General features: G+C 35.2%; 1 protein-coding gene across 3 annotated transcripts in view; it reads left to right on the plus strand.

The window, feature by feature from the left end:
- MFSD8 (major facilitator superfamily domain containing 8) overlaps window positions 1–21,523 on the plus strand; it is a 69,999-nt gene that overhangs the window by 34,626 nt on the left and 13,850 nt on the right. For 2 of the 3 annotated variants that reach the window (XM_042935535.1, XM_042935534.1), the window contains 5 exons: window positions 1,881–2,015; window positions 5,350–5,453; window positions 5,542–5,789; window positions 10,523–10,748; window positions 11,337–11,421. In XM_042935535.1, the coding sequence (XP_042791469.1) occupies window positions 1,881–2,015; window positions 5,350–5,453; window positions 5,542–5,789; window positions 10,523–10,729 (694 nt within the window). In that variant the 3' untranslated portion in view covers window positions 10,730–10,748; window positions 11,337–11,421. Of the gene's footprint in view, window positions 1–1,880; window positions 2,016–5,349; window positions 5,454–5,541; window positions 5,790–10,522; window positions 10,749–11,336; window positions 11,422–21,523 lie in introns of those variants that run through there. The other variant, XR_006201722.1, reaches the window with a different exon arrangement.

The following is a 21,523-nucleotide window of genomic DNA, read 5'->3' on the forward strand; positions in this document are numbered from 1 at the left end:
GAATTTTATGATAAATATAGTTATAAAACTTTAGTGCCATGAGTAAATTAACTTTAAGCTATATAACTCTCTATGTATATGGAGCTCAGCCTGGCAGTGTTAACTCTATTTAACATCTGATCCTAATCCTGAAAAAAAAACTAGTATGATATATTACAAAATCTCTGCCTTGTGTAAGCTTTGTTGATCTTTAGTTATCATATGGCTTTTTTATTTTTAAAATGCCTTTCCATTATGTTATAAAAATAATATATTCTTGGTGTAAATATGCTAAACACTGCAACTGTATTTCCATATCCATTCCTTTCCCTGGGAGTAACCACTGCTAATACATCATTGTGTAATTTTTGAAATATTTTTTCTATACAACTGTAAGTACTAGTTGTACTTACATGTGTAAGTACTCATATGTGCTATTATGTGTGTGTGTCTATTAAATCAACATAGACTATGTGACATTATCATTTGAAAATTTGGTTTATTCTTTTGTCAATACGTTGTAACATTTTTATGCCAATACATATAGATTTGCTTGATTTTTATTTTTTTTAGTTTATTTTTATTTTTAAAATTTTTGAGATATGTGAAAGTTTCAGTTCATTTGATTTTGGGGGCATTTTTAAAAATTGTGGGAAAATGTGCATAACATAAAATACATCATTTTAACTATTTTTAATCATACAATTCAGTGGCATTGAGTGTATTCACAAATGTTGTACAACCATAACCCCTATCCATTTCCAGAATCTTTTCATGATTCCAAACAGAAGCTCTATACCCATTAAGCAGTAAGTCCCCATTCCCCCTCACCCAGCTCCTGGGAGCCTTTATTCTACTTTTTCCAATCTAGGTACCTATATAAATGGAATCATACAACACATTTCCTTTTGTCCTTTGTGCCTCGCTTATTTCACTTAGCATGATGTTTTTAAATGTTCATTCCTGTTATAGCATGTATCTGAATTTCATACCTTTTAATGGCTAAAAAATATTCCATAGTCCATATATACCAATTTCATTTATTCATTCATCTATTGATGGACATTTGAGTTATTTCCACCTGTGGGCTATTGTGAATAATGCTATGATACTGTGATGAATGTTGGTGTACAAGTATCTGTTTAAGTCTCTGCTTTTAGTTCTTTTGGTTGTACACCCAGAAGTGGATTTGCTGGATGATATAGTAATTCTATGTTTAAGATATTTAGAATTCACCAAACCATTTTCCACATCAGCTGTTCTGATATAAAAATTTTAAATGGTGGTGTTCTTTTGTTTTTAAAGAATGAATATTTTAAATATATTTCAATTCCATTTTGCATCCAGTTAACAGAGGAGATACAAAATAGGAAACGAAGCTTGGCAAGGAAGGAGACAGATAGTCAAATAAAGGAAGAGCAACATTCAGAGGTAGGAAGAGAGATATATACATTCAAAGATAGTGATAAAAGAGACTAAGGAAGAGAAAAAGTCCAACAAGTTTCTAATAACCTAATAATAGTAACATTACTACTATTATATTATTACTTATTTTGATGAAATAAAAAAGAAACCACTTTAAACCAAATTTAACCATGATTAGTTAGTTAGAAGGGTAGGAATTATGGTTGGTTTATTTCTTTTCCTGTCTTTTAGACTTTCTGCAATATGGATATGTTACTTATATAATTAAAATAAATATTAGTAAATAAAAATACAGTCAAACTTAGTAGTTTGTGCATGTAACAACTAAATGTGTTAAAAAATTTTTATAGAGAGAGCTGGTATCTTTGCTAAAAGAGATGCAAATTCTTGAATGTGTCAGTATCATTATTAAAGCTTCTATTTCACTTTTATAATGACTGTGATTTAAATAAATAACAATAATTTGTTTTTCTTAGCATCGTTACTCCATTAACAATGGATATGTATGCCTGGACTCGAGAACAAGCTGTATTATATGATGGAATAATACTTGCTGCTCTTGGAGTTGAGGCAATTCTTATTTTCATGGGGGTTAAATTACTTTCCAAGAAGTAAGTTATGTGTCTTTGGTTTTGTTTCACTCAATTTTAAAATACGCTTTTAAAAAAGTCTTTTTTTAAAAAGGGAAACATGGAATGAATCCAACACCTCACATCACCTTCAGAATGCCTACAAGCCTTCACATCTTTCCGACCTGATCTCCCATTGAGAAGCTAACAATGTAAACAAATGTTATCTCTCCATTGAAAGCTAATAATATAAACAAATATGTTAGTAAAATAAAATAATAAAGCTTTTCTCTCATTATATATTAGTTTTAGTGCTTGAGTGTTTGCAAACAGATTTAAAGTTTATTAAGGAAACACATATTTCTATACCATATGGTATATTCTTTGGTAAAGCAAGATATTTTACCAAGTGAATTGTCTTCTAATGTATCTTTTGTATACTATGTTTTATTTAAAGTATTTCTAAAAGTGTATTTTATAAAACTTTGTTCTGCTGTATATATATGTATGTGTATATATGTATATGTATATGTTTATGTGTATTATATGTGTGTATATGTATGTTATGCAACAGAAAGGATTTAGTGGTTAAGTCTGGAAAATTGTGCTTAAAATTGCCAAACTTCTTTATCTAAAACTTCCAAATCTTCAGTACTTATATATATTATCATAATGACAAATATCTTATGTAGCATAATATAGTTATTGTACAAAGTTGTTTGTAGCTTTGACTATAGACCATTATTTTTTTTTAAATTTTTTTTTTAATGTTTATTTATTTTTGAGACAGAGAGAGACAGAGCATGAATGGGGGAGGGTCAGAGAGAGAGGGAGACACAGAATCTGAAGCAGGCTCCAGGCTCTGAGCTGTCAGCACAGAGCCTGATGCGGGGCTCGAACCCACGAACCATGAGATCATGACCTGAGCCGAAGTTGGACGCCCAACCGACTAAGCCACCCAGGCGTCCCATATAGACCATTATTTTAAAGAAGCATTTTGTAAAGCTACAACCGTGAAAAACACGCTTTGGGGGAAGTGCTTGTATAAAATTAAATTCATTCATGTTGTCCGAGATGAGACATTCGTTGATGAATTTAAGCAATCCTAACAATTTAATTCTTAAAATATTTTAATGATACTTTAGAATTTTATAACATTCTAAAATCAATTAACACATCTTGATTCAGTGTGTCAGGTTATGTGCAATGGGGCGGGGGGGGGTACTATGAAGATTCCTGTGTGTATAAAGCCAAGAAGCAGGGACAAGATACAGATATAGACATAGACATAGATTTATATTCAAAATTAAATAACAGTAAATGCATTACATCTTGCTATAGAAATAGGTATTCTTACAGATTGTCCAATTCCATACCTTCAGAGAGCTTATGTTCTATTGGGTGGGAAAACCAATAAACAAAAATATGAAGTCAGGTAATGGTAAATACTGTGAAGAAGAATGGAGCAGAGGAAGAGAATAAAGAGTAGCAAGAGCAGGGTTGGGAGAGAGAGTGGCAGTGTTATTTCGACTGACTGCTCTAGGAAGGCATGTTTGAAGAAGTTACATCCAATCAGAGACCTCAACAAAGTCAGAAAACAGTCATGCAGGGGGTCTGGAACTCTCTTCTTCCAGAAGACTGAGCTTTGTGTGTTTAAGGAAAAAGCAGGAAGGCAAGTTTGGCCAGAGCAGGAAAGAAATGACAATGGGAAAAGATCAGGTTGGAAAGATGTGAATCCTAGGTATCCTGAAGGTGATGTGAGGTGTTTGGGTTTGTTTGTTTATTTTGTTTTAGGAAGTCGTTGGTCTTGTTTGTAAATTTCATTTTTTATTATGGAAAATTTCTAACATATACAAAGGTATAGATAGCATCATGTAGTGAATTTCTAATATCCATTACCCAGCTTCAATGATTACCAATCCTTGAATAATTGTGATTCATTTATATAGTTCTACCCACTCCACACTCCCTATCCCCTATACCTAGATTATTTTGAAGCCTGTCCCAGATATCATTTCATATCTTCCATAAATATTTCAGTATGTATCTCTAAAAGTTCATGATGACAACATTATCACATCTAAAAATGTTAACAGTGATTTCTAAATATCATCAAATATCCAGGCAGTATTCAAGTTTTCTCCACTGGTTTAAATGTTTTTTAAATTTACTTTGTTTTGTTTCATATTTTTTTATTTTGTTTCACAGCTTACTTGACTCAGGCTCTTAAGTTTCTTTTTTTTTTTTTTTTAATGTTTCTTTTTATTTTTGAGAGAGAGACACAGAGCATGAGCAGGGGAAGGACAGAGAGAGAGAGGGAGACACAATCTGAAGCAGGCTCCAGGCTCTGTCAGCACAGAGCCCAACACAGGGCTCAAACCCACAAACCACGAGATCATGACCTGAGCCAAGTGCTTAACCGACTGAGCCACCCAGGCTCTCCGAGGCTCTTAATTAAGTCTTTTAATCTATAGGTTTTCAAGAAACCAGGATGTATGCTTTATAGTTTCTCACATTTTAGAGCTCACTGATTGAATTCTTATGGTGGTGGTGGTGTTGTCATTGTTGTTAACATTTTCCTGTGTTTACTATATTTCTGAAAAATTGGTACTTGTATCTAGAACCTTGATGAAATTTGAGTTCAATTTTTTGTCAAGAATATACTTTGTAGGTGGTAATATGTGCTTATATCAGGAGAAATATATTTTGTTTATCTCTTTTTATAATGTTAGTGACCATTGGCCATTTCTAGGTTCATTAATATATTAATAGATAATTGAAAAATGTTGATATTTTAATTCTATCATGTCTTTATATAATTTTTTGGAATACTTTCTATGAAGAGAACCTTCTTATCACCAATTATTTGGTTATCTTGAGGTACAGTTTGTACAGGAAAGACAAGATGATTGTTTCCTTTTATTAACTGAGTTTTAAAATAATGAGTTTATTTAAAACATACTCTAAAAGTAACCAAGAGCATTTTGTTTTAATATAATATGAATTCATAGATTATAACATGTGTTTTAATCCATTGTCATTACTATTTGTTCTGTTGTTCGCACTGTTGTGTTTTGGCCAGTGTCTTCAAATTGGCTCAGAGTACCTTTATCCAAGTACCAAGAGTACCTAGTAGCCACTGATAGCTTCTGTGTTCTTTGGTATGAAAAAACTATCCAGGCTCATCTTATACGTTTTCTGTCCAAGATCTGAAATCAACTGGTTCCTTTTAGTGGAAAATTATATTAGCATTCATATTAGTTGGTATATGACTAAAAGCATCAAGATATTATAGCATAGTTTATAAAATATAAAAGTAATGAAACTATGTAATAATGTTTTGTTTTTAAATTACAGAGTTTCTGTTCTTTAACAGGATTGGTGACCGTGCTATTCTTCTGGGAGGACTCATCGTTGTATGGGTTGGCTTCTTTATCTTGTTACCTTGGGGAAATCAGTTTCCCAAAATACAGTGGGAAGGTATAGCTATACTTATTTCTATAATGTTAGCCCCTGTTATTCATTTAAAATTAGTAAGTAATACACTGTACTAATTTTGTTTTTACAGAGTTACATAATAATTCAATCCCTAATACCACATTTGGGGAAATTATTATTACTCTTTGGAAGTCTCCAAGAGAAGATCACAACGAAGGACCCACTGGTTGCCCAATTGAACAAGCCTGGTGCTTCTACACTCCCATGATCCATCTGGCTCAGTTCCTCACAGCAGCTACGCTAATTGGAGTAGGCTATCCAACCTGCAATGTTACGTCCTATACGTTGTATTCAAAAGTTCTGGGACCAAAACCTCAGGTGAGCAAGTTATCCTGATACTGCAATCACATGAAATATACTTGTAGGTACATTTTTTGCTACCATTCTCTGTTTTTACACAAGCTGAGTTGGTGGGTTTTTATCATATTCAGCACCTTAAATTAAAAAAAAAAAAAACAACCAACTTTTATAAAGTACTTCTAGGACTTAGTATGTTGAAATTTAACAACGAGTACTCTAAGTTAGAGCTCAAAAATGTTTTGAATTCAAGATTGTGAGCTCAAAATCATTTCAGAGGAAAAAATATCTGAAGCATAAATTTCTGAAACTCATCCTTAAACTAGGCAAAAGTTAGGAAGCCAAAATTGATAGACAAATGTGGATCTAGGCTTAATTTCATCTGGTCCTAGAGACAATTACTAAGAGATGAAAGCACAGCAGTCTTAAACATGTATAGCAGCTATGTATAATTTAAAATTCATTTTTATTATAAGAATTTTCATATCCATTATATAAAAATTAGAAAAAATATAGAGTCCAAATGGAGAAAACTATCAGAGACAATTAATTTTGGGGAAATTATACTTCCAGTCTTTTATCTATGTCTGTGGGTGTTTAACACAAAAACAGGATTATATCATTGTTACTATTTTATAGTCTGCTTTTTAAAAAATATAACAATATATTGTAAATATTCTCCCATGACATTTAATTTTATTTTTTTAATTTTTTAAATTTTTTATTTTTAAATACATGGGATACATTTATTCCATGGAATACATTGTATTCCATTTTATTTATGTACCATCATTTATTCATTTTCCAAATATAGTACATTTAGGTTATTTTCGGGGTTTACACGTAACCCTTCTTTTTAGTACAAGTTATTTAAATGGTCACAAAATGAAAATACTACTTTCCTCTTTAAAAATTACACTGATAGGGGTGCCTGGGTGGCTCAGTCAGTTATGCGTCTGATTTCGTCTCAGGTCATAACCTCAAAGCTTGTGAGTTTGAGCCCTATATCCGGCTCTGTGCTTGACAGTTTGCAGTATGGAGCCTGCTTTGGATTCTGTGTCTTTCTCACTCTCTGACCCTCCCCCACTCATGATCTATCTGTCTCTCCTTAAAAAATAAACATTAAAAAAATTTTTTTTAAACAATAAAATAAAATAAAAATTGCACTGATAATGTTACATTTTCAGGGCAGAAATTAGTATTTCTATTGAAATAAGACAAAGAGAAAAGAAAATTTTTAATACTGTGTTTTTAAGGTATATAGTAGGTAAGACATTTGGTACTTTCTGAGTCTTTTAATCCATAAAATTGTATTTTCAAAACCAAGAATAAAAGCACATAACAAAAGCAATGTATGATAGTTGTAAAAAATTCAAATAGTTTGAAATGTGTATAGCAGAAAATGAAGACTCCCCTTAGCCTCAACACACTAAAGTCAACCCCTGTTCACTTCATTTTTATGCCTCAAGACATCTTTCTATACCTATTCAAGCATATGCAGACCCATGCCTTTTTTTTTTTAATTGGAAGATATTTATTAGTATGTAGTATTTAGTTATTTATAAATGAGTGTTAAGTATCAATGATACAATTAGTGAGCTAAAATTATGAAAATGTTTTTTGTATATTACAAGTATTTATTTAATTATTATTTTTTTCTTCTAAGTTTTTATTTAAATTCAAGTTAGTTAACATATAGTGTAGTATTGGTTTCAGGAGTAGAATTTAGTGATTCATCACTTACATATAATACTCAGGCTCATCACAAGTGCCCTCCTTAATGCCCATTACACCCATTTAGCCCATTCCTACCCACCCACCTCCCCTCCAGCAACCCTCAGTTTGTTCTCTACAGTTAAAGAGTCTCTTATGGTTTACCTACCTCTCTGTTTTTATCTTATTTTATTTTCCCTTCCCCAATATTCATCTTTTTTGTTTTGTTTTTGTAAGTTTATTTATTTATTTTAGAGAGAGAGGGCAGGGGAGGAGCAGAGAGAGAGGAAGAGAGAAAATCCCAAGCAGACTTTGTGCTGTCAGCACGGAGCACGATGTAGAGTTCGATCTCATGAACTGTGAGATCATGACCTGAGGCAAAATCAAGAGTTGGATGCTTAATCGACTAAGCCAATCAGGCGCCCCTCATCTGTCTTGTTTCTTAAATTCCACATATGAGTGAAATCATAAGTATTTGTCTTTCTCTGACTTATTTCACGTCACATAATACACTCTAGTTCCATCCATATTGTTGCAAATGGCAAGATTTCATTCTTTTTGATGGCTGAGTACTATTCCATTGTATATATATATGCCACATCTTCGTTATCCATTCATGAGTCACAGATATTTGGGGTCTTTCCATAATTTGGCTATTGTTGATAGTGCTGCTATAAACACTGAGGTGCACCTGCCCCTTCAAATCAACATTTTTGTATCCTTTTGATAAATACCTAGTAGCACAATTGCTGGGTATAGGGTGTTCTATTTTTAACTTTTTGAGGAACCTTCATACTGTTCTCCAAAGTGGTTGCACCAGTTTGCATTCCCACCAACACTGTGAGAGGGTTCCCCTTTCTCCACATCCTCGCCAGCATCTGTTGTTGCCCGAGTTGTTAATTTTAGCCATTCTGACAGGTGTGAGGTGGTATCTCATTATGGTTTTGATTTGTATTTCTGTGATGATGAGTGACATTGAGCATCTTTTCATGTATCTATTAGCCATTTGTACATCTTCTTTGGAGAAATGCCTGTTCATGTCTTCTGCTGTTTTTTTTGCTGGGTTATTTGGTTTTGGGGTGTTGAGTTTGATAAGTTCTTTATTGATTTGGGATACTAACCCTTTATCCAATATGTCATTTGCAAATATCTTCTCCCATTCTATTGGTTGCCTTTTAGTTTTGCTGATTGTTTCCTTTGCTGTGCAGAAGTTTTTTCTCTTGATGAAGTGCCAGATAGTTCATTTTTGCTTTTGCTTCCCTTGCCTCTGGATATGTGTCTAGTAAGAAGTTGCTATGGCCGGTGTCAAAGAGATTGCTGCTGTGTTCTCCTCTAGGATTTTGGTGGCTTCCTGTCTCACATTTAGGTTCTTTCATCCATTTTGAATTTATTTTCATGTATGGTTTAAGAACGTGGTCCAATTTCATTTGTCTGCATGTCACCATCCAGTTTTCTCAACACCATTTATTGAAGAGACTGTCTTCTTTTCCATTGGATATTCTTTCCTGCTCTGTCAAAGATTAGTTGACCATATAGTGGTGGGTCCATTTCTGGATTCTCTATTCTGTTCCATTGATCTATGTGTCTGTTTTTGTGCTAGTACCATATTATCTTGATGATTACAGCTTTGTAATACATACATGAAGACTAGAATTGTGATGCCTCCCACTTTGCTTTTCTTTTTCATCATTATTTTGGCTATTTGGGAGTATTTTCTGGTTCCATACAAATTTTAGGATGCACTCATGCCTTAAAAAAATTTTTTTTAACTTTATTTTTTTTTGAGAGAAAGAGAGACAGAGAGCAAGCTGGGGAGGGGCAGAGAGAAAAAAACAGATAATCCTAAGCAGGCTCTGTGCTGTTAGCTCGAAGCCCCACGTGGGGCTCACGTGAAATCATGACCTGAGCCGAAATCAAGAGTCAGACGCTTAACCAACTGAGCCACCCAGACGCCCCTAGAACGCACTCATGCCTTTAAAAAAAAAAAAAAGAATTGTCTGACTTCGGCTCAGGTCATGATCTCACGGTTCGTGGGCTTGAGCCCTGCATTGGGCTCTGTGCTGACAGCTCAGAGCCTGGACCCTGCTTTGGATTCTGTGTCTTCCTCTCACTCTGCTCCTCCCCCCTCATGCTCTGTCTCTCTTTCTCTCTCTCTCAAAAATAAATAAACATTAAAAAAATTTTTTTAATTAAAATTAAAAAATTAAAAAAATAAAACAATATATTTTCTCTCATGTACGTAATATTTTTTTGCATCTTGTAGTGTTTTACTTAATAGCCATAGTCTTCTTTCCTTGTTAGTGCATATAGATGTTCTCATTATAATATCTTACTCTATATAGGACCTTATTCTTTTAAGCAACTGATTAGCATTCTATTCATTAAATACACTGTAATATATTTACTTAATCCACCATTGATTGACGGTTAGGCTGTTTTCAATTTGGAGATATTAAAAGTGTTACTGCACTGTACATTCTTGGATAGATTGTATTGGTTATAGTTTGGAGTATAGTAGTTGGAAGAGTGACATTATGGTATAGTGGAAAGTGGTATAGTGGATTCAGCCAAACAAACCTTCAAAATATTTTGGACAATTACTCGAATTTTCTAAGCTTCAGCTTTCACGTTTGTTGAATGAGGGTAATAACAGTTGCAGAAATTTGTGTATATTGGAAACAATATATGTAAAGTACCCAGCACAGTGTTGGGAATATAGTAAGTACAAAATAAATGTTAGCCATAAAGGGTAGATTTAAAAAATTTTATTGTTTCCATGGCTTCAGTAGACATTGGACATTGTTTGTATGTTTATATTTTTCTTAAACTGACTTTTATTTTTCTTAAACTGACTAATCAAGTAAGTATACTGTTCATTATTTGCTGTATTTATAGAGAGACATTTTATATTTAATTTAAAAATAAAAGATGGAGAAAGTGATTTTTGTGAGTTTGTCATAATTTGGTAATAGTACTTTCACCCTTATTTTTAAAATGACTAAACCTAAATATCAGTCTGCTTTTCTCTCTCTCCACCACAGGGTGTGTACATGGGCTGGTTAACAGCTTCTGGAAGTGCAGCACGGATTCTTGGACCCGTGTTCATCAGCCAAGTGTACACTTCCTGGGGTCCACGATGGGCATTCAGCCTTGTGTGTGGAATAGTGGTGCTTACCATCATGCTCCTGGGTGTGGTTTACAGAAGACTTGTTCCTTTTTCTGTGAGGCATGGAAGGATTCAAGAGTAACCTAACTAACTCTATGATGGAAAGTACTTATATGGGATTTCTTCTTCCAGGGCTCTGTAAGACAGTTGCTATGAGTCAATTTCCAAAAGTCAGGCTGCAAATATTATGTATTTTGAATAACAAGAACATATATTGATTAATATAGGGAATTCTACATGTAAATACGAACAGTAATATAATATAAAAACACTCTGGTTCATAATTTCTGTATTTCAAAAAGTATTCTTCATATAACACCTCTTTAGCGGTTACATGAACTCATGAGTGGACAGTGGTTTATAAATATGAAGTTGTGCTCTTAATTCAAACTGCAGAGGTGTCATTAAAATAATGAGAAAGTATTTATGCAGGGAAGCCATAAGGAGAGTTCTTTATGAATTACCAATAACAAAAAAAAATGAAATTATAGAAATTATCTACCTAAATAGAGGTACCTATGTTTGAAGATAACTACTTTTTATTTATTTAAAAAATGCAGCTTCTATTATCGAATTTCCTTATGAAATGAAAATCATGACTCTTAACTTTTCCATTTACCATGCCTACCATCCTACCTTACCTTCTATAAAGCATTATTTTTAATTCTATACCTTCTGTCCTATTTTAGTTCCCTAATAGGAGAAAGTACAAATAATTCTAATATTTGAGCAGTAAAGAAGATTAAGAGATCAAGATGGATTTCACTACCTTTGGTAGGACTAATTATTTTTTTCTTTCAAGTACTAATAAATAATTCACTTTAGAAACATAAGCCAGGTATGTTACTGTATACATATACTGAATAGCAAACTGTTTATTAAAATTACTGACATTTTTCAACTCCCTTAAATTCTGGAGAAAAACTATTACTTTAATTATTTAATTAAATTATTTAATTTATTTACTTTTCCCATTTCTCAGTAGTGACAGGGAAGACACAGCAGTTCCCAAACAATGTCTAAGTAGCTATTCAGAACTGCAGAATTTTAAATTTGGATAGGCCATGACAGCCCCAATCTAATTAGGCTAATAAATATTTTAGGTAAAATTGCTTTAATCTAACAGTTTACTGAGTTTACTTGAAGTTGGCTAAATCATACTCTCTATGTGTACATTTCTACCTCTACATAAATTGAATGCTGATAAAAGGAACTAGTATAGAATTATGTATGTGGATAATCAATATTACCAAAAAATGCAAAAATATTTCTAAATATTTTTCCAAATGTTTCCTACTGTAAATTCTATTTTCAAATCTGAAAGCAAACAAGTAAACACTATAATCTGCACTTTACACTATGTTTCTTGTATTCTTGTGGGGTTTTTTTTCCCTTTTACTTTCTCTCTTTCTTTCTTTTCTTTTCTTTTTTTTTTTTTTTTTGGCTTGAAAAACAGAAATTTATTTCTCACAGTTCTGGAGGCTAGAAGTCTAAGACCAAGATTGTCAGCAGGGTTAGTTAGTTTGTTCTGAAGTCACTCCTTGACTTGTAAATGGATATCTTCTCTCTGGATCTTTTGTTTGTTTGTTTTTACAGCTTTATTGTGTAAGTTTAAAGTGTACAATGTGATGATTTGATAAACTTATATATAGCAAAATGATTACCACCATAGCACTAGCCAACACCTCCATCCTATCACATAATTATCATTTCTTTTTTTTTGTGTTGAGAACATTTAAGATCTACTCTCTTTGCGACTTTTAAGTATATAATACAGTATTATTACTTGTGATCACCATGCTGTACAACAGATCCCCAGAATTTAGTCATCTTATCACAGGAAGTTTGTTCTCTGACCAACATCCCATTTCCTCCACCCCTTAACCCCTGTCAACCACCATCCCACTCTCTGCTTCTAACAGTTAAGTTCTTTTAGATTTCACATACAAGTAATATCAGATAGTATTGTCCCTCTCTGTCTGACTTCTTTCACTTAGCATAATGCCCTCAAGGTCCACCCACGTTTTCACAAATGGCAGGATCTCCTTATTTCTCATGGCTGAATAATATTCCAACACATACACACGTCTTTATTCATCCACTGATAGACATCTGTGTTGTTTCCATATCATGGCATTTGTGAATAATGCTGCAATGAACATGGGAGTGCACATATCTCTTTAAAATTCTGCCTTCATCTCCTTTGGATATATACCCATAAGAGGGATGGCTACATCTTTTGGTAGTTCTTATTTTTTGAGGAACCTCCATTCTGTTTTCCACAGTGACTGCACCAGTTTACATTCCCACAAACAGGACACAAGGGTTCCCTTTTCTCCACATTCTCACTTGTTATTTCTTGTCTTCTTTGATAACAGCCATTTTAACTAGTGTGAGGTGATGACATCTTATTGTGGTTTTCATTTGCATTTCCCTGTGGATTAGTGATGTGGAGCATCCTTTTATGAACCTGCTTTCTTATACCATATGTATGCCCTTTGGAAAAATATCCATTCAGACCTTAAAAAAAAATTTTTTTTTTTTTAAGTAAGCTCTACCCCCAATGTAGGGCTTGAACTGAGATCAAGAATTACATGCTCTACTGACTGAGCCAGCCAGGTGCCCCTCCTCTGAACATTTTTAAATCAGACTGGCTTTTTTTGCTATTGAAGTTAGCTGTACTCTTTTTTTTTTTAATAACCCTATTTTTATTTAGGAATTCATGTTAATTTTTTTATTAAATGTTTATTTTTGAGAGATAGAGACAGAGCACAAGCAAGGGAGGGGCAGAGAGAGAGGGATACTCAGAATTGGAAGCAGGCTCCAAGCTGTCAGCACAGAGCCCAATGCAGGGCTTGAACCCACAAACCATGAGATCATGACCTGAGCTGAAGTCAGACACTTAACCGACTGAGCCACCCAGGTGCCCTGAAATTTGCTGTACTCTTAAATCCAACTTCTTCAGCCCTAATAGAAAGCTTAATCTGACAGAAATCATCCCATGGTTAAATTTTAGAGATTGTTTTTACTCTTTTCCACCCCCCATAGTGAGACTCTGCTTCAGTTAGACTTATCAGAGCCATAGCCAGGTTTCTGGCTATTTGGTCAAGTTCTGGGATCTCTTTTCCCTGATGTTCTGCAGCTCCTTCCTCAGTCTTACATTTTTGGGGCTCTAATCTTAAAAGAGTAAACTCCACCCTTGGTTTAGATAGTAATAGCAACAATGGTAATGATGAAAATAATAGCAAACATTTATAGAGTTCTTTTCATATTGCACGTAATGTATAATGTACATTTTCATAGCAGTCTTATAAAGCAAAGGTGCTGTTATGACACCATTTTACAGATAAAGGAACAGAGGCACAGAGAAAAGATTTGTCTCAGTAACAGTCTGTCTTTAGAGTCCACACACTGAACCTCTAAATTTTTTATTGTATAGGAAATAACCCAGAAAATTTTAAGAGCAGTTAATTGCTTATTTTAGAGTAAATCAAGTTATGCATACCAATGACTCCTATTAGCAGAAATATTTGAGAAACATAATTGAAGCCCAATGACTGGGGCTGTTATCCTACAATAATGGACTGTTTCTATGCAAGAAAGTATGACAGAGAAGTTTCCCAATTTCCAAAGACTTATAATATTGAATAAGATTCATATAAACTATAACCTTGCAACAACAACTAACACCTTTCCTTTATTAAGAATGCTTTCTTTTCTGGGGGATTATACCAGCACACATCTTGGCACAAAAGAAGATAAGGAAGTGACATGGGGTGGAGGAGAGAGCAGGGAGGTAAAGTTTGAGGAAAAAATCACTAACTGAGTTCTTGAGTGGGACAAGTGGAGTATAAACTGCAAAGGATGATAGGAGACCTTAAAGTATGAAAAACTGAAAAATAGTATGCATTTCAGAAAAGATAACGTTTTTGAAAACCTAAACTTAATAAGAAAATGATTTGTATATTTGAAGGGATTTATAGCTTCACAAAGCATCTCCATGTTACCTTGCTAAACTTGCCTACACTTAAACTCCTCCAGTTATCTTGCATAAAGTGAAATAAATCCGTATGTGATTTTTGTTTTGGGGAGGATAAACTACTTATCTGCATCTGCTCAAGAGTAATTTATTGTGAGAGGATATTTTAGGTGCCATTTTTGACTACTGCAAACTTTTTTGTAATTTAATGTATTTTAACATTGTGAATGTACATTTTTAATAAACAATTATTATGTATATGTACCTTAAGCCTTAAAATTATTTATTCATACTTTCAATATATATTCAAAGGGTACCTACTATGTACAAATCACCATGTCATTGTTGGGAATAAAGCAATGAACAAAGTATACAGAGTTGCTACCCTCATGGAATGTCCATATTGGCAGGAACATTAGAAATTAATCATTTGTGATTACACAAATGATTATGCTTAAGGGGAGGACAATGAGAGAGAAGCATAGCCAGCTGTGAGGATGACTAACAGGGGATCTGACCTGAACAGGAAAGTCAGGGACTGTTTTGCTAAGGATGTAATGACTAACTAAGGCTGGTGGAGAGAATGATTTGGACTGGTGAAGAGTGGGACAAGTGCATTTCAGGCTGAAGGTGGTAAGATCTTGGGGCTTTCATGGAACTACAAGTAGGTCTAAGGTGGCTAGGAAAGGACTGAGAAAAAGAGTCCTATTAGTTGAGGGTATAGAGGGACAATGCAAAGCCGTGTAGACCTCAGGCAGTAGGGTGTCCTCCAGTGGTAAGTAAGAGGTATTTTAACTTTAGGCATGGTTTGAGTTAGGAGTCCAAAGAATGTCATTAGGACTGTGTCTTTTTCTTTTAGTTCTACATGCCTCTGCTTGACTTTCAGGTTCTCTCCATTTTGTGGCAAGATGGCCACTGGCAGCTCCAAGCTTGCAAGATCTTTGTAACTCACAATTCCAGAGAAAAATGGTTTGGGCAGAAGTATCAGAAAAGGCTCTAAGTAACCAACTTTAGCTTACATACCCATCCCTGAACTGACCAGATGGGCAGAGTGGAATCCTCTACTAGCCCAGGCCTGGATCATGCATGTATCCTTTCTGGAAATGCAATTATCTGTATGGATGAGGAAGGAGGGGAAGAGCCCTGTCAGGCTCATCTTGATTACATAGACTAAAATAGACTTAGACCTGGATGGAGAAGAGGAGGTTGACCAAAGAAAGGTCTGTTGAGCTGACAAATATATATGTTTATTCATTACACCTACACCTCCCAACTATTTTCACATCATTGCAATCACAGAAAATATTGTATGCACCACTGTGAAAAATAGATCAAGTTGCTTACACCCAGTTTCTTCAGATAACACAGGCCCTACAATCAACTCAGAGCTCTGAAGAGATCAATTTTCCACTTATGAATATAACCCATCTGTGATATACCAATGTTAGGAAGCATGGTACTATACCATGATAGGTATTTTGGGCTTTTAAGAGAAATGGGAAGGCAATTGGGTTAACATGGTCTCTAAAAAGAAACTCGTGCTCCTCATAGAAATGGTTGATTCCAGGTGTGGGACAAAATGAGCCTAAGACATCTTATGCCAGAAAGCAAGAGGGTTATCAAAACTATGTTAGTCTTGCCAAAAGGACACGGGAGTCAAATAAAGAGACTACTACTGGCCCCAAATGGGACAATTAAAGAATTGAATAATATCTGCAGTTGATTTAAACACAACAAATATGTGAAAATCTATGAGTTCAAAATGATATTAAAAATAAGAAACCCATTGGTCACCTTTGGAGGTTGCCTTGGCAGCTTCATTCTGAAAACCAGAAAATAAAAGACTCCAGCATCTATTCTACCTTTCCTGTATCTAAACTTCAGGGTAATCAAATATTGATGAGGGAAAGTAATTTTCTTTTTTTTTTTTTTTTAATGTTTATTTATTTTGAGAGAGAGAGCACAAGCAGGGGAGAGGAACAGAGAGGATAGAGAGAATCCCAAGCAGGCTCCACGCTCAGCATCGAGCTGATGCTGAGCTCATAAGCGTGAGCTGTGAGATCATGACCTGAGCCAAAATCAAGTGTCGGATGCTTAACTGACTGAGCCACCTAGGTGCCCGGAAAGTTATTTTCTGTAGAAGAATCCAAGCTAGTAAAAACGAAGTGAATAATAGAAAAATCTCCACTTAGCAACCTCTAGTGAAATAATAGATATGGGCAACAATCATCAAGAAGGCTAAAACAACCAGGTGAAAGAGTAACAAGGAATTTTCTAAAGGATGAATGAGGCTGACAACACATGCACCCACTGATCAATCTATTTTTTTTTAATGTTTATTTTTGAGAGGCAGAAAGAAAGGGGGACAGAGGATCCGAAGCAGGCTTGGTGCTGACAGCAGACAGCTGGATGTGGGGCTCGAACTCATAAACTGCAAGATAATGACGTAAGCTGAAGTCCAACGCTTAATTGAGCCACTCAGGCCCCCCTGATCATTCTTAACATCACTGAAAGTAGGTAAGCATTACGTGTCTCATAACTTCATGCAGCAGGAAGTACACAACACCACTTGTAAAAGTGTCCCTGCCAAAAAATTAAACCAGAACCTAATCAAGCCGATAAACTACTAGTTTACAGGAAATACAGAGGGAAACATGTTAAATGCCATCTCTAGGTAGTAATCACCTAAACCCAGAAGGCTATATATTCTATAGACAAATGATCCAGTTACAAAAGAAAGAAAAAGAAAGAAAAAGAGAAAGAAAGAAAGAAAAAGAAAGAAAGAAAGAAAGAAAGAAAAAGAAAGAAAGAAAAAAGAGAGAAAGAAAAGAAATTAGGGAGATCAGATGTCAGAGATGAAAAAGAAGCTTAAGAGATCTTTTTTGGATCCTGTTTCAAATAAACCAAATGTAGGGGCGCCTGGGTGGCTCAGTCGGTTAGGCATCCGACTTCGGCTCAGGTCATGATCTCATGGTCCATGAGTTCAAGCCCCGCGTCGGGCTCTGTGCTGACAGCTCAGAGCCTGGAGCCTGTTTCAGATTCTGTGTCTCCCTCTCTCTCTGCCCCTCCCCTGTTCATGCTCTGTCTCTCTCTGTCTCAAAAATAAATAAATGTTAAAAAAAAAATTTTTTTTCAAATAAACCAAATGTAAAAGGATACTTTTATGGCAATTGGAGAAATTTGAAACTAGACTCAATATTAGATGATATTAAGGAATTATTGCTAATTCTGAGATGTATGGTAGTGTTATTGTTATGCCTTTAAAAGGTTATTATCTGTTAAAGATAGATATTGAAGAATTTACTAGAAATTACATGTGTCTAGGATCTGCTTCAAAATACTCCAAAAGGGAAAGGGCATCAGGATGGATGAAACAAGACTGGCAAAATATTTGTTGAAGTTGGGTGGGAGATACATGGAGGTTACTTATGTACTTGTGTACTTTTGCATTTTTAAATGTCCACATTTAATTTAAAGTTAGTAATAATCAGCTTTGTATTTTAGAATTATCTAGCTGCAGTGTGAAATATGCACTAGAGTAGGGTGTAGAGGACATCATGTTTGTGGCTACTCTTCATTTCCTGGTAACTCTTCCACATTTGGAGAATTCCTCACACTGAGCCTCTCAGAAGCCAAAACTCTATCTCATCTACCCTTGCATCTAAGACACAAGTATGTGTTTCTGGTTCATGTGAGATTTCATAAGGAATGGAGCAAAAAGAGCAAGTGGGCACCATGAGCAAAATTGATTTTGGTGAAGGAGCAAGATCAGTGGTTAAATTTTGGAGAAAGCACTGTCAAAACATCTGGAACCTAGTCCCCAGCTTCATCAGCATGGCTGTAGGATCTGTGCTAAGCAGGGGTGGCAGGGTGTTTTCTGAGGCAGCTCCTGCATACAGTGATTCAGGCATTGGTCCTCACTGCAAAGCTTGAATCTCTGAACCTCTGTCCCTCGTAGAGGTTCTATGTACTAATACCCTTAATAAATATATTCTCTGCTTAAACTAACTAGAGTGAATTCTGATGTTTGCAACTAAAAATGCTGACTGAGGGGTACCCAGGTGGCTCAGTGGATTGAATGCCAGACTTTTGCTCAGGTCATGATCTTGCAGTTTGTGGGCTCAAGCCCTGCATCAGGCTCTGTGCTGACAGCTCAGAGCCTGGAGCCTGCTTCAGATTCTGTGTCTCCCCCTCTCTCTCTGCCTCCCCCCCCCTGCCGTTCACATTCTGTCTCCCTCTCTCTCTCAAAAATAATTAAACATTAAAAAAAAAAAAAAACACTGAAATAGGAGGCAAGAGTAGATGTTTGTAGACAAGCGGGTTACTGCAGTAGTTCAGATGAGTAATGCTGGTGACATGGACCGGGGAATTGGCAGTGGAACTGGGAGTTGAAAGCAAAGCATGTAAAATATATTTTAGAAGTAGAGTTGACAGGATTATTTGATTACATTAAGGTAAAAGAAGATGTTAAGAATGACTTCCAGGATTCTGACGTGAACAGCTGGAAATACAAGTACTATGTACTAAAATAAATACTGAGGAGGAGCAAGAAAATAGTACAGTTGAATTAAATGATATTCTTACAGACAACAAAGGCATGCCACATAGATATGCCCATAAAACAGACTAAAATGAGCAGAAAGAAATTATGAAATAATGGAAACTAAAAAATGACATAAATCATAATCAGGAATGAGATAATTCTTCAATGAAATTGAGAAATAAGAGAATAGGAAGATATGAAAATATTGCTGGCAAAGCTCAGGAAAGAATAAGAAATTTAAAAAATAATCTTGGGGCACCTGGGTGGCTCAGTCAGTTATGTGTCCAACTTTTGGCTCAGATCATGATCTCATGGTCTGCTTGTCAGCACAGAGCCCGCTTCAGATCCTTTGTCCCCCTCTCTATCTGCCCCTGCCCCACTCTCTCTCTCTCTCCCTCTCTCTCTCTCTCAGAAATAAATAAAACATTTTAAAAAATGAATAAAATAAAAATAATCTGAACATGAAGACCAAATTAGAAGGAACACAGAAGTAAATAAGATGCCATAGATAACTTGATAAGGGAAATAAAAGACAAAGGAAAATTAAAACAACAGAAATAAAGACATAAAAATGATTCCACAAAAAAATGATGGATATAAAAACTAAGCACAGATGATACAACATATATAGAAGTCTTTCAAGAAAACCAAAGCAGTGAAGCAGAACAAATTCTAAGAACTATATACAAAAAAAAAAATTTGCTAAAATAAAGCTCAAACATACATATGAGAAGGGCATACCAAGTACCTGAATAATTGACCCAGAATGGTCTATTATCACAGATTCCATTAAAAATATTGTGTTAAAGGGGCGCCTGGGTGGCTCAATCGGTTAAGCGGCTGACTTCAGCTCAGGTCATGATCTCGCGGTCCGTGAGCTCGAGCCCCGCGTCGGGCTCTGTGCTGACCGCTCAGAGCCTGGAGCCTGTTTCAGATTCTGTGTCTCCCTCTCTCTCTGATCCTCCCCGTTCATGCTCTGTCTCTCTCTGTCTCAAAAATAAATAAACGTTAAAAAAAAAAATTAAAAAAAAAAAAATATTGTGTTAAAAAAAAGTGGGTACCAGTCAAAATGGCTAAGTCACTTAGAAAAGAAAATCATATTGCAATCAGATTTTGTGATGATACTTTTTTATGCCAGAATCAGTGGATTAATATATTTATTTAAAGAAATACAGTGTGGGTCACATATTTTATATCCAGTCAAGCTGACCTTCAAGGATAAAGTTTACATACTTATGAAGAACCCAGGGAATATTATTTTTATGAGCTGTGAGCAAATTTCAAAAAAATTAAGATGACATGAGAATTCAGCATAAAACTGATGGTGAGTATTTTATATATTACCTCTAGAACTAAGACTAAATGATGGAAATAAGGGTGACAGAATTATCGGGGCACCTGGGTGGCTCGAGCAGTCAGTTAAGCATCCTTGATTTTGGCTCAGGTCATGATCTCACAGTTTTTGGGATTGAGCCCTGTAATTATTATATAATGCCCTTCTTCATCTCTTGTTCCAGCCTTTAATTTAAAGTCTAGTTTGTCTGATATAAGTATGGCTACTCCAGCTTTCTTTTGAGTTCCAGTGGCGTGATAAATAGTTCTCCATCCCCTCACTTTCAATCTGAAGGTATCCTCAGGTCTAAAATGAGTCTCTCATAGACAGCAAGTAGATGGGTCTTGTTTTTTATCCATTCTGATACCCTATGTCTTTTGGTTGGTGCATTTAGTCCATTTATATTCAGCGTTATTATAGAAAGATATGGGTTTAGAGTCATTGTGATGTCTGTAAGTTTCATGCTTGTAGTGATGTCTCTGGTACTTTGTGGTCCTTGCAACATTTCACTCACAGAGTCCCCCTTTGGATCTCTTGTAGGGCTGGTTTAGTGGTGATGAATTCCTTCAGTTTTTGTTTGTGTGGGAAAACCTTTATCTCTCCTTCTATTCTGAATGACAGACTTGCTGGGTAAAGGATTCTTGGCTGCATATTTTTCCTGCTCATCACATTGAAGATTTCCTGCCATTCCTTTCTGGCCTGCCAAGTTTCAGTAGATAGGTCTGCTACTCCCCTTTTGTGTCTACCTTTGTATGTTAAGTCCCATTTATCCCTAGCTGCTTTCAGAATTCTCTCTTTATCCTTGTAGTTTGCCAGTTTCAGTATGATATGTCATGCAGAAGGTCGATTCGTTATGTCTGAAGGGAGTTCTCTGTGCCTCTTGGATTTCAATGCCTGTTTCCTTCCCCACATTGGGGAAGTTCTGATCTAGGATTTGTTCAAGTACACCTTCAGCCCCTTTCTCTTGTTTTCTGGAATTCCTATGATACAGATATTGTTCCATTGGATTGAATCACTTTGT

The sequence above is a fragment of the Panthera leo genome, chromosome B1, assembly GCF_018350215.1.
Source record: "Panthera leo isolate Ple1 chromosome B1, P.leo_Ple1_pat1.1, whole genome shotgun sequence".
In the NCBI taxonomy this organism is placed as follows: domain Eukaryota; kingdom Metazoa; phylum Chordata; class Mammalia; order Carnivora; family Felidae; genus Panthera; species Panthera leo.